The sequence below is a fragment of the Triticum aestivum genome, chromosome 5B (genome assembly GCF_018294505.1).
Source record: "Triticum aestivum cultivar Chinese Spring chromosome 5B, IWGSC CS RefSeq v2.1, whole genome shotgun sequence".
Taxonomy (NCBI): Eukaryota; Viridiplantae; Streptophyta; class Magnoliopsida; order Poales; family Poaceae; genus Triticum; species Triticum aestivum.
This window is the reverse complement of record NC_057807.1, coordinates 692,850,214-692,863,848: the sequence shown is the minus strand read 5'-3', so window position 1 is coordinate 692,863,848 and position 13,635 is coordinate 692,850,214. Positions and strand designations below refer to the sequence as shown.

The following is a 13,635-nucleotide window of genomic DNA, read 5'->3' as shown; positions in this document are numbered from 1 at the left end:
AATAACTGCCAAAATGCGGGTCCGGGCCGAAAAAGCATCCCGATCAGAACCCGCATCCCGCCCCGACCCGCAAAAAAATTTGCGGGGCGCGGCAAATTCTCCGCCCCAACCCGGGAAAACGCGGGTTTCCTCCCGCGGCTGCGGTGCCCTGCATATAAGCGGAAGCGGTTGGGGGGGGGGGACATTTCATCCCACGCTTTCTCCCACCAACCACCCCTCCTCCCGCCTCGCGCCGCCGCCGGCCGCCGCCCAAGATTCCGGTGAGAGCAGCCGGCAGGATCACGCCGGAAGGCCTCCACGCGCACGAGGCCTCCCTTCCCTTCCTCCCTGCGTCGGCGGACCGCCGGATTTGCAGATCTGCGGCGCTTCATCGCGGGCCGCCGGATTTGGCCTTTTTCCGGCCGCCGGTTGCTGCCCCAGGCGATGGAGTGGTCGGGAAGCCTCTCCCGCAGCCCATGCAAGGGCGCATCGCCGCATGCAGGCGCGGGTTCGTCCGCCCGCCACCGCCGAAGGTTTGCGGGCATGGACTCGTCCGGCCGTCCACCAGGCTCGGTGCATTCTTGTCGTTCTTGTTTTCTTTGGATTTGCTATTCTAGCCAAGATTTGGTGATATATTTTGTATCGAAAGTTGTTGGAAAAGCAAATAAAAGCATTATGATAGATCAATCTAAGTTTCACGGGCCGGGACGAGTTGCGCCAGATCAGAACACGCATAAGCCGACCCGTAAAAAAGTATATTCCGTGAATATGCTTTTTTACGGGTCCATTATGCGGGGTCTGCATCTGTGCCAGCCCGCGCCGGCCCCCAAAAGTTGTTTTGCGCAAACTGCAAATGAGTTATGCGGGTCGGCGGGATGCGGGGTCTGCTAGAGTTGCTCTAAGGAGTGTGTATACAAGTCGCTGAGGGTTGCTAAAGTGAGCCCGAGCACATTGTATTTTATCCTACGCTCCGCCCCACTGAGCGCACCCAGTTGCCCGCTTAGTTACGCCACTCTCAAGTTAACACCACCACGTCATCTAGATGGTAAATCTTTTAATTTGGTTACTTTATTTAGCCGGTTTTTTACTAGGGTCGAAACGAGAATGCAGGGTGTTGGGGGTTGAATACTTGTGGTAAAGCTTTTAGTTCTGTTATTACTATCTTTGCCAAAAAAATTACTAGTATAGGAAACGAAATGTTAAACGGGCCGGTGCATGCATATGGTAATGCGGTTACTATATATGCCATGTTTTTTACTACCATGAGTTACAAGAATGCAAGGCAAGCAACGTTGCATGTTGATAGTAACCTTTTTAGTTTTGTTACTATATTTACCAAGTTCTTTTATTAGCATGAGTAACGAGAACGTGGCAAGGGGATGTTGCATCCTGATGGTAACTCATTAATTTTCGTTACTTTATTGAACATGTCTTTTTACTAGCGTGTATTACAAGATCCAGGATAGCATTTTACCATGGTTAGTAATATGAGCCATAGAGTGAAAATGTATCAAATCGGTAAAGCATTTTCTTCCATTATCATTTACTCCGTCCTTTTTGAAAAAAAAATTATGTTTCAAGTGTATCTTACAAATGAAAAGGGAAGTCTTTAGAGTTTGCACATTTTAATTCGTTACTAGATATTAGCATGGTTTTACAAGGCTTACAAGGCAACGGACTGAACCATCTCTAATTCATTGGTTAGTAAAAAGCATGTTCTTTCATTGCTATCTTTTTTCAGGGGTTCTTTCATTACTATCTACTTCATCCTTTTTACTACCAATTTTGTGAGCAAGGCACATATAGTAATTTGTTACTAGATATTAGCATGATTTCACTAGGCTTAAGAACCAACGGACTAAACAACCTGTAGCTCTCTGTTTGGTAAAGTATTTTCTTCCATTACCTCCTATTCTATCCATTTTCCTGCCAATAATTATTAACTTCTGAAGTGATGCATACGTGGACCAGCACATATGATGGTAACAAAATTTATCTTGTTACTATTTCTTCAAGCACTTTTACCCTCGACTAACTAATTAGCGGGGATGGCGGAGAAGCGGGCGTACGCGCATACTATGGTAACCAAATTAATTCCGTTACTATTTTTTCAACCAGTTTTACCCTCAACTAACTAATTAGTGGGGAGAAGTGGAGCGACCCGCCTACCTAATTAGGCCAGCGCGTAGGATATCCTATTATGCGTGCTCGCTTACTTTAGCGCGTTATATATATCTTGTTTTGGGTAGTAAGTTACTCCCTCCAAATTACTTGTCTTAGATTTGTCCATTTACAAATGTATCTAGACACGTTTTTTAGATACACCTATTTCTAGACAAATCTAAGATAAGTAATTCGGGGCGGAGATAATATGTAATTACCTTCCATGATATATTTAGCAGTATTGACCTTGTGTTATCAGTGGACAGAGTTATGAAGGTTTAACTATGGACAACCCTAAAATGACATAATTGTGATCGAAGGAATTGAGGGAGTATCAAACTAGTGTATTGAACTGAATGGTGTGCACAACATATTCACCGTATGCACATTTCAGTATGATGCTCTATATGATTTATCAGGACACGAGTAATGGAATCCTGATTGAGGTTTACGTTTACACTAAAATTTCTGACATAGACATGGAGATGGGGAGTTGGGGACAAGTATGTTACCATAATGCGTTCTCAATCTCAACATTTGTTGGGTCCAACTTCAGACCATCTTGAAATGCATCACATGCCTTTTCATAGTTCTGAAGACATGGATTGTAGTGTCATCAGTGCATAAAAAGGGATTGGCCACAGCAGAAGGAGTAGCTGTAAACTGTGAAGTTTTATCTCACCTTCAAAAACATTTGGGCCGCCCCTTGCCTGTAACAGGCCTTTGGCCAATCAGGACGTATGATCCTGCACATTTCAGCTGCCTCCAAGGCCTTGTCTCCTTCACCCAAGTTAATCCAGCAAACGCTCCTATTTGAATGCAAGGTTACATCTTCAGGATCAAGCTTGGTTGCCTACAATAATGAATCACACTGGAAACTGTCACTTACATACAGGATTTAACTTTTTACTCACGCCTGTAAACAAGACATTGATGGGCAGTCACATCACTAGAATTAGGGGCTGTTTGGTTCGTGTCCTATCCATCCCATGCCTGGCCAGGAGCTTCCCTCAAACTTGCCTGACATCTGTTTGGTTGGCGTCCGGAGGAATCGATCCTACGCCTGACCTGAGTGAGCCTTGCGTCGTCATTAGCCTGTGTCAACTCATCGTCGTCATTAGCCTGAGTCAGGCGATCGATTTCGGACGCCTGAGTTCGTGCCTGGCGCTAAACTAGTACTGCTATACTTTAATGGGCTGGTGGGCTCGACAATAGTACATATAAAATTCTTTCTAATACTTTGCCAGGCCAGGGCACCAACCAAACACTCCTCTCACGCAGCCGCAGCAAACGCAAGTTTTTCAGGCCCAGCTCAGGCACCAGTTTTCTTCAGGCACCTTGCACAGGACGCAAACCAAACAGCCCCTTAGGTGGTAAACTGGGTGTGGGCTATTCAAGACTCAAAATAAATATATAAAGATGCAGACTTGGTCAAGTCTCCATTCAAATTATAGCATTTTCCCTCTATATGAAGTTCTGAACTCATGATGAGTTATAATACTTTGCTGTCATTTTACAAAAGACATGTCGTGCATTCCATAAAAAATACATGGGGTTTTACATGGTACTGCAGACTCTTCGTAACATACTTGTCAAGGATGCAAAATATTCCAAAACATACCATGTAGCTCAATTTAATCAGCCAAGTACAAATACAAGCCCCCTTAAATCAGGTAATGTAAAACAAGTAGGCTAACAAGTCTAACCAGGTAATCAGTCTGGTTAAAAAAATTATTCAGGTCGGTTAAGCAGCTCGTGCCACAAAAAGCATGAGTGAGACCATTAGCCCTGGCCGATTCGAACCATCAACATAGTAGTCCAAATAAAACAGGGTATATATTTCAACACACTGGAGCACAGTGGATCATTCAGTCTGACTTGGTGCTATGTACTACTCCCTCCGTCCGGAAATACTTGTCGGAGAAATGGATGTATCTAGACGTATTTTAGTTTTAGATACATCCATTTTTATCCGTTTATGCGACAAGTAATTCCGGACGGAGGGATACTTCCTACGTTCCACTAGTTGTGTCCAAAGCAAAAGCTAATTAAGCACTGAAACTAGAAAAATTAATGCTAAATAACCAGACATCTAACCTTTTCTATCATTACAACAAAAGGTTGAGTCACAGAGACAGGCCAAGGGAAAAGAAAATACTGTCATAACTAGAGATCTCCCAGACTGTTTTCAGTGAAAAGAAAATAACTAAAATCGTGTTTCCTCAATGCAGAAATGTTCTGAAACAAAGGGAGTCAAAGGAAATTAACCAACTAAGTATTCAGTGAAGGCACCAACAGCACATCTAACTTTTGTCGAAGGAATTAGCCAACTAAGTATTCAGTGAAGGCACCAACAGCACATCTAACTTTTGTCTAAGGAATTAACCAACTAAGTATTCAGTGAAGGCAACAACAGCACATCTAACTTTTGTGGAAGGAATTTAGTGAGTAGATAATAATCATGTCATTTTATTTGTGTTTAATATCTGTTTTTGATTGGCGCAATGGAGTTTCGATCACAAACAGACATATTAAAGTCAACCTTTAAGAGATGAAGCAAATCACAAGGACAATTTCCATATACTCGGTACAAGGTGAGACAAGCCAAGTACAGGTTAGTGAGATTTAGAACCTTGTACAGGAAGATCACTTGCTGTATGCCTGTTACAAAGCGACAAGCTTCCTGTTTTGGTGTGGCTCTAGCTCTATTATCGAAGGAGGCAGGCCAAGCCACCAAGCTGACACAATGTGAGGAGCAAGAAGGTGTAGCTTGAGAAGGAACCAGATAAGATAATATCTCATTTTGATTCATATCGATTATGTTAGATCACAGTCATGGGGAACGTGGAACGTGGAACTATGTCATGCTCCTCGTCCCAGGAACACAGGAACAATCTTGTCCTGGCCCTGTCAAAACCTTTCGCAAGTGTACCCTGTTCCTTGATCCCATTCTTCGACCCCATCGGCCCAGGAACTTGGTGACTGTGGGCTGGATTAAATTATGTTGATAGATTCGGCCATTGTAGTAAGACATTAGGCCTCATTTGGAGTAATCTAAGAAATAACAAGTCCATGCACCACCCTTAGGGCATCGCAACACCCAGTGGACCATGGCTTCCCCTCACGACCATTACCTTTGCTTCTGAAACCAAGACTGTAGCATTTATCCTTTACAGCATATGAACAGATTTACGCTGTTAAATTAATAAGAATGTGGATGCACCAAAGGAATGGAAATATATTATTTGGATTTTTACAAGGGATGCAAAATTCTGCAAACCATTCAACTAGTTCATAAACCACAATGATACATTAGGAGATTTTTTTTTCTTGCACTGATTAATTTGGAGCTGATAAAGCTGCTGCCTTGTGACCATGAGGTCATGGGTTCAAGTCCTGGAAACAGCCTCTTACAGAAATGTAGGGAAAGGCTGCGTACTATAGACCCAAAGTGGTCGGACCCTTCCCTGGACCCTGCGCAAGCGGGAGCTACATGCACCAGGTTGCCCTTTATTAATTTGGAGCTGATAAAAGAACATAGTACAACACATATCATGTTGAAGAAATTTATTGCAGAAACATAATCTTTTCTCTTGTATGCCTTATTTCCTTCTGATTTCAGATAAGCTGGCCCCATTTTGTACAATGGGTCGTCCTGAAACAGGCAAACTCAGAAGATCATGCAAACTAAGACCACCCACTTGAACTGAGACCGCCCAAAAGAAAATAAATGTCTTGATGTGTCAATGGAATGTAACCTTTCAAATGGGTAATAACAAAGTTTGAAGATTAAATGAACTGCAACGTTTTAAGAGAAAAGGGTTATGTCAATTTGATATCATCCACTCAATCCTATGGTGATATTCCAGCTATAAAGTTGGGTCTGGAACAAACATGTGTTTAATCTTTCATATACTTGCTACAAGTTAGGGATGCATCGAAGATTCTAAAGAATATAAAATGCTCTAGTGCCTTTTGTCCCAAGCAAGTTGGGGTAGGCTGCTCTAGGGCAAGTATTAAGACAATGATAATAATCTTAGATATGCCAAAGATCGTCGAATTCATACCTCCTCATTTGGCACTGATTTGACATACGCAAGTATCCCATCAACACTCCAATCGCGCACATATGGAATACAAGATGTTACTGGAAAAAGGATCTCAACATCTTTCCGTCTATTGTGACGTGCAGCAATCTCAATTGGCAGTTGACCTCCCTGTTAATATAAAGCAGAGACACATTTTATTTGAGGGAATGGGAGAATAACAAATACCTCTCAAACATGTATAGTATAACCGCTAGTCCGCTACCAAAGGCTTCCCCAGTAAATCCAGTCGCTATACATTATAGCTCAAACAGATGTGAAGCACATATAAATATTTCTGCAACAAGCAGTCCAGCTGACGAAAATTGAACATTGCAAAAAACACAAAGCTCACATTTTACTGCACTGAATCCACAATTACTTCTACTTCCTCTGGTCATCAGACGTAATGCCATTTTTGGACATACATGTAGTTGAACTTTTGAAATTTTAACTAGATTTCAAACATGAAAATTATATGTGAAGATTTAGCTCAACATTAACTTCCAAAATATTATAACCAATTAACAATATTAGATTCTACTATTGTACATTATAATAGAAATTTAGTGGTAAATTTTTTATTTTGGACACCTTCTTAATGTCCAAAACAGCAAGTATTTGTGACCAGAGGTCCTTCGTGACATGTTATGAGACATGTTATCTTAGGTATTTCAATGAGAAACCAAAAAAAATCAGCATCACATTTACGAGACAATCTATTTTGCTGTTTATAATACAATAAATGAGTACAATTTCATCTTTAAGGGAACTCCCACATATAGACTGACAGATGTTGCATGGAGAATGCCACGGCTTGACATCATTATAACTACGTAAGATTCAGAGGTATGGCAATACATTCATTTCCACTCGCGGGCTCACATGAGTCCCTAATTTGAGGACCTACATTGCAGCCGGCCAGGTGCACAACCATGCACACATGACCCATGTACGGTAGCATTACGGCCAGTTTGGTGCTATGTGCCTACTTAGCTTCCCACGCTCATGACAAAGGATAACATAATAGTTACATAATCAACCTTTCAACATATGTGCACCACAATCTCAACACAGAAATATGAAGGAATGTGTAAATGGTATCAAGATCATTCTCCTTCATATACACATTATATTTCAAGCGTCATGGTGGCATTGCTGTTGCAAATGCACTAAGATGCAACTATCCATTGGAGACGAAATATCAATAGTAACGTCCGTTAGTTGAATCAAGAAATAGACAATCTTTCAGAAGTACCGACACCAACAGCACAAACATGAGAAACTAAACCTTACATCATCGCGGACATCAGGATCAGCAGCAGCCGCAAGTAAAGGTTTGTAGAAATCAGTTAAACCATCATCTGCAGCGGCTATTAAGGGGGTTAGCGGTCCAACACCCTTTACATCAGCACCCGCCTAATTCAGAAGAAATTAAATAAGCATAGTGGAAATAAGTGTGCCATAAATCACACAATCTCAGAGAGCTTACTAGTCACTAAGGAAAAGAAATTCCAATTGGTTAAGGATGCAATTACCTTAATCAGAAGTTTCACACACTTCAGTGAGCGAACATGGATAGCAGCGATCAGAGGCGTATAATGTATGGCCATTGCCTTGTTACACTGTCAAGAGAAACTAAGGAATTAATAGTGTTACACGATGAAAGTTGCAAGCATGTTGCGAAAATAAATTTTGGTTCGCTACCAGTCCCAAACAGAACTTATGGCGGAAAAGTTAAATGGTACTCCCTCCGTCCGAGAAAGCTTGTCGCAAGCTTGTCGGTGGGAATACTAAGGGAATACTAAGATGCACCAAAATAGTTCAGTACTGAGCACTACTTTTGAAAATGTGTCATTTCAATGCTACAAAGCCAATTTATCTAGAAAGAAGACAACAGACAAAACAACAAGTAAAAAACATGTTGCAATAATTATGAGCATATTTTAAATATAGTAGATCAGACAATACCAATAACAGGAAAGGAGTTTACATCTGCATGGTGATTCAACAAGGTCTTCACAGCAGCATCATGCTTCCCGACAATAGCAGCATGCAATGGTGTCCCACAGAAAGAAACGGAATTAACATCAGCTCCTTTTGAGAGCAAGACTTCTATCATTTCACACATTCCTGAATTAGAAACACAGACTATTAGATATATAAACAGTACAATTCTGATGGTATAGTTGTCTGTATTTCTGTTATCTCTATAATGGAAAGGGGAATAGCCCGGTTCAAAAAAAAATTACAAGCCATACTCAAATAACAATCGGATGTGTACCAAATGATAATTCAGATTGAACATCTAATGTTGAATCACGCTAGGATCCACGTGGCTGAGATGCTCAATGCAACACCAAAAAAAGTACTAGTACATTAAGACAGGTTAAAAGAACCACATTTGACAGTAAAATGAAAATCATTGTTTAATTGTTACTCATGGAGAACAGCTATTTTAGTCTGAGTTCATTACTACTACTCACAAATGTATAGCAGTAGGTCAAATGAAAATAGACACCTTAGAAATAATTAATCTGTATATATAATCTCCATCTATCCTATACGATGGAGCTCTTTAATTTTATGGTTTCTGCCTTAAGACTATCAAATTATTAATAACATAACTTTGTTTAGATACAGCACCCGTTTTGACAGAATGTATCAAGACGGAACATGCAGAAATTATCCTATTGGTTTATAGATTTTAACTAATAGTCCCACAAACATCATATTGTTGCAGTGGCACAAACAAGGGAACAATCAGAAAGCCTACGCATTCACTCCATTAACCATGGAAACTTTCTAAATAGCTGAAGAAAAGAACACAAGCATAACTACGTGCAAACTAACTATGAGTCTATGACATGGGGCATTGCTGGTCTTATACTACATCCAATCCTTTTTACATGTCCTTTTAGAACATGTGCAGTCAAACATTTAGAGGTTTGACCACTAATATGTCGATGGCGATCAAGATTCGTCTGTTGTTATAAAGGTATAATTTCATCAGTACATATTGATACCATGTTAAAAAAGTAGTAGCCATAATGAAACTTCGAAAAATGCAAAGTCAATAAGAACAAATAAAAAAATTAGAGAGTGGTAAATTTCATAGTCGGTATCCTACCAAAACACATTGACAAATACTTACATAAGTGCAAGTTGTGACATGTGCACATAACAGTATGAACAAAAAGAAATATGGCATATATAGATGCATGGCGGGAACCTGCTCCAGCTGCCACATGGAGAGCGGTCGCTCCGTGTTCACCAGGCTTTTCTGGATCAGCATCATGATCAAGGAGATACCTCACAATATCCAAATTCCCCCAACCAAGTGCATACATCAGAGGTGTATCACCTATGGAAACCATCAGAATAAGAAGTTCAACAAAATCATATGTTCTGATTTCTGAAAGAAGAAAATCCATATTAAGATTATCTGTATTTACTATGAAACATGTCTCTATTGCCCCCTGCAGGTGTTTGTTTGAACGTCAGGACTAAGCTGGCAAGTGGGTGTCTGAAACCCCCTGCAGGTGGGTGGGTTTTCGCCAATTTTTTCCCTAAAATGCAGCAAAATTAAAGCATCCGTGTGTACATTATCATCCTACTGACTGCGTCCCTGGTGAACAGAGCAGCTTTGTCGTCAAGGCGGCACCTCAATTTCTAGGCACGCCAGGAACCGGACTCGATCTCCTGGCACCTCGAGCCAAGTGGTAGATTCTCGACTAGATCCCTGTACCAGGCGATTTTGCCTACACCTGGTCCAGTGGAGCTCACGATGCTCTGGGAGATCAAACTCCCCCTAAAGATTCGTATATTCCTATGGCAATGGGTTAGGGGACGCCTCCCCTCGCGCACTGAGGTCCGTAAGCGTAATGGACCCGGGGATGGTCTTTGCCCCATCTGTCTGGTTCCGGAGGACTGCAACCACATCTTCTTCCGGTGCCCGGCAGCGCAGTTTCTATGGAGTTGCTTCCGGGAGGTCGTTGGAGGCTCATGGTGCCATGACAACACCCCGGATTTGTTCAGGGAGGCCCTCCGGCTCCCCGGGCCTAGGCGCGCTCCCATTTGGGTCGCGCTAGGCACCCTTGCTTGGTCACTTTGGTGCGCCCGCAATAAGTTAGTTGTCGAACGAGTGATTCCAGCACGCGTGACTGATGTGATCTACAAAATGTGTGGCTCCTTGCAGCTTTGGAGTCCGCTTAGCAAGCGGAGCGATCGAGTCGTCATCGACAGCATCATGGCGGGTCTTCGTGCTTCGGCGGCTTCCTTCGCTCCTCCTCCGCCCCCCCCCCCCCCCCCCCCTCCGCCTCCTCCTGAGCCAGATTAGCGCCGTCGCGTTCTCTTTTGGGGTTTGTTTTGCTGTGCCCCCAGCATGTTTTTTATGACTTCTTGTACTTGAACCTTGTGGTTGGATGCTTGTTGTTGGATGCTTGGTGGTATGCTTTATAATATAAAGCGGGGGGAAACCCTTTTTCGTCAATTTACATTTTGCGAAACGAAAGGAGGCCGAGCCGAACAGAGCAGAGCACCTTTGTCGTCTGCGGCATCGACGTTCACGCCAAGCTGCTCGACGAGGTACGCGCACACCGGCATCCTCCCGTAGCGCGCGGCGGCGTGCAGCGCCCCGGACCCGCCGTCCCTGGCAGCCTCCACCGCCTCCCTGACGTGGCCCTTCCCGGCGTCCAGCGCGCTCGCGATGCCTGACGGAAAAAAAATTGCGCACAAATCGGAATCGAGCAGATACAAACAGACGCGCAAACGACCCAGCGGGAAACCGGCACGGGGAGAGGGAGGCGCGGGCGTACTCTTGAAGCGGCCGAGGTTGCCGTCGGCCGCCGCCTTGAGGAGCCGCCGCTGCTGCGGGCCTGCGGCTGCAGGTGGGGGAAGGAAAGGGGAGGGACAAGTTAGGGCCAATGCGGGTAGGAGGCTGGGTCGGGGGGAGGTGGGCCGCTTACCGGAGGTGGGGGGCGGCGCCATGGCTGGCGGGGGTGGAGGTGGGTAGGGTTTTGGAGGCTTGGGGCAGCGGGAATGGGAAAATGGAGAAGGGGGCGGGGCGGGCGGCGTGTCGACCGGAGGGAAAAGGAAAATGGGGAGGCACACAGGAACACGACACGACACAGAAGATCCGGGGCCGGTTTTGTCACAAAATTAATAAGCTGACCCAAAATTTGGCAAGTTCAAAATTAAGGCCATCAATTTGGTAGGTGTACTTACAAATGGTGTTTCTTTGGCTAGGACAAATGGCTTTTTTTTTCTGCTAACGACGAATGATTCGTGTCATTCGCTGACAATTCCATGAGATCATTCCATTCCATGCCACTTCGAGCCTGTTTGGGACCTTCCTCAACTCCACAGAATCTGCAAATCCAGCTACCTGAGCTGGCTTCCCGCTACACCTGGTGATTGTGATGCATTCGGCTTGTTTGGCATCTTATCCTGGTAAAATGTACAATAGCATCACCATGACTGCAATAGGGAAGATAATTCAGATTGAACATCTAATGTTGAATCACGCTAGGATCCACGTGGCTGAGACGCTCAATGCAACACCAAAAAAAGTACTAGTACATTAAGACAGGTTAAAAGAACCACATTTGAGAGTAAAATGAAAATCATTGTCTAATTGTTACTCATGGAGAACAGCTATTCTAGTCTGAGTTCATTACTACTACTCACAAATGTATAGCACTAGATCAAATGAAAATAGACACCTTAGAAATAATTAATCTGAATATATAATCTCCATCTATCCTATACGAGGGAGCTCTTTAATTTTATGGTTTCTGCCTTAAAACTATCAAATTATTAATAACATAACTTCGTCTAGATACAGCACCCGTTTTGACAGAATGTATCAAGACGGAACATGCAGAAATTATCCTATTGGTTTATAGATTTTAACTAATAGTCCCACAAACATCATATTGTTGCAGTGGCATAAACAAGGGAACAATCAGAAAGCCTACACATTCACTCCATTGACCATGGAAACTTTCTAAATAGCTGTAGAAAAGAACACAAGCATAACCATGTGCAAACTAACTATGAGTCTATGACATGGGGCATTGCTGGTCTTATACTACGTCCAATCCTTTTTACATGTCCTTTTAGAACACGTGCAGTCAAACATTTAGAGGTTTAACCACTAATATGTCGATGTCGATCAAGATTCGTCTGTTATTATAAAGGTATAATTTCATCAGTACATATTGATACCATGTTAAAAAAGTAGTAACCAAAATGGAACTTCGAAAAATGCAAAGAAGTCAATAAGAACAAATAAAAAAATAGAGATATTGGTAAATTTCATAGTCGGCATCCTACCAAAACATGTTGACAAATACTTACATAAGTGGTGACATGTACACATAACAGTATGAACAAAAAGAAATATGACATATATAGATGCATGGCGGGAACCTGCTCCAGCTGCCACATGGAGAGCGGTCGCTCCGTGTTCACCAGGCTTTTCTGGATCAGCATCATGATCAAGGAGATACCTCACAATATCCAAATTCCCCCAACCAATTGCATACATCAGAGGTGTATCACCTATGGAAACCATCAGAATAAGAAGTTCAACAAAATCATATGTTCTGCTTTCTGAAAGAAGAAAATCCATATTAAGATTATCTGTATTTACTATGAAACATGTCTCTATTGCCCCCTGCAGGTGTTTGTTTGAACGTCAGGACTAAGCTGGCAAGTGGGTGTCTGAAACCCCCTGCAGGTGGGTGGGTTTTCGCCAATTTTTCCCCTAAAATGCAGCAAAATTAAAGCATCCGTGTGTACATTATCATCCTACTGACTGCGTCCCTGGTGAACAGAGCAGCTTTGTCGTCAAGGCGGCACCTCAATTTCTAGGCACGCTGGGTAATTTACATTTTGCGAAACGAAAGGAGGCCGAGCCGAACAGAGCAGAGCACCTTTGTCGTCTGCGGCATCGACGTTCACGCCAAGCTGCTCGACGAGGTACGCGCACACCGGCATCCTCCCGTGGCGCGCGGCGGCGTGCAGCGCCCCGGACCCGCCGTCCCTGGCGGCCTCCACCGCCTCCCTGACGCGGCCCTTCCCGGCGTCCAGCGCGCTCGCGATGCCTGACGGAAAAAAAATCGCGCACAAATCAGAATCGAGCAGATACAAACAGACGCGCAAACGACCCAGCGGGAAACCGGCACGGGGAGAGGGAGGCGCGGGCGTACTCTTGAAGCGGCCGAGGTTGCCGTCGGCCGCCGCCTTGAGGAGCCGCCGCTGCTGCGGGCCTGCGGCTGCAGGTGGGGGAAGGAAAGGGGAGGGACAAGTTAGGGCCAATGCGGGTAGGAGGCTGGGTCGGGGGGAGGTGGGCCGCTTACCGGAGGTGGGGGGCGGCACCATGGCTGGCGGGGGTGGATGTGGG

The 13,635-nt window shown here is 43.8% G+C and overlaps 1 protein-coding gene across 1 annotated transcript; it reads right to left on the bottom strand.

Annotated features, from left to right (window-relative positions):
• Nucleotides 1-2,650: 2,650 nt before the first annotated feature.
• Nucleotides 2,651-13,613, bottom strand: LOC123115308 (E3 ubiquitin-protein ligase KEG). Its single transcript, XM_044536496.1, has 10 exons — nt 13,442-13,613; nt 13,166-13,336; nt 12,660-12,791; nt 8,221-8,360; nt 7,766-7,852; nt 7,524-7,646; nt 6,210-6,359; nt 5,687-5,797; nt 2,825-2,986; nt 2,651-2,734 (listed from the first exon to the last, which is right to left on the bottom strand). Exons 1-10 carry the CDS (start codon nt 13,611-13,613, stop codon nt 2,651-2,653), a joined length of 1,332 nt encoding a protein of 443 aa, XP_044392431.1.
• Nucleotides 13,614-13,635: the final 22 nt, after the last annotated feature.

Coding starts and splice junctions, on each gene's coding strand:
- LOC123115308 (XM_044536496.1), bottom strand. CDS start 13,613: ATGGTGCCGCCCCCCACCTCCGGTAAGCGGCCCACCTCCCCCCGACCC. Junction 8,361..12,659: donor CCATGTGGCAGCTGGAGCAG/GTTCCCGCCATG, acceptor TTTCTAATTCAG/GAATGTGTGAAATGATAGAA. Junction 7,647..7,765: donor GTGTGAAACTTCTGATTAAG/GTAATTGCATCC, acceptor CTTCTGAATTAG/GCGGGTGCTGATGTAAAGGG.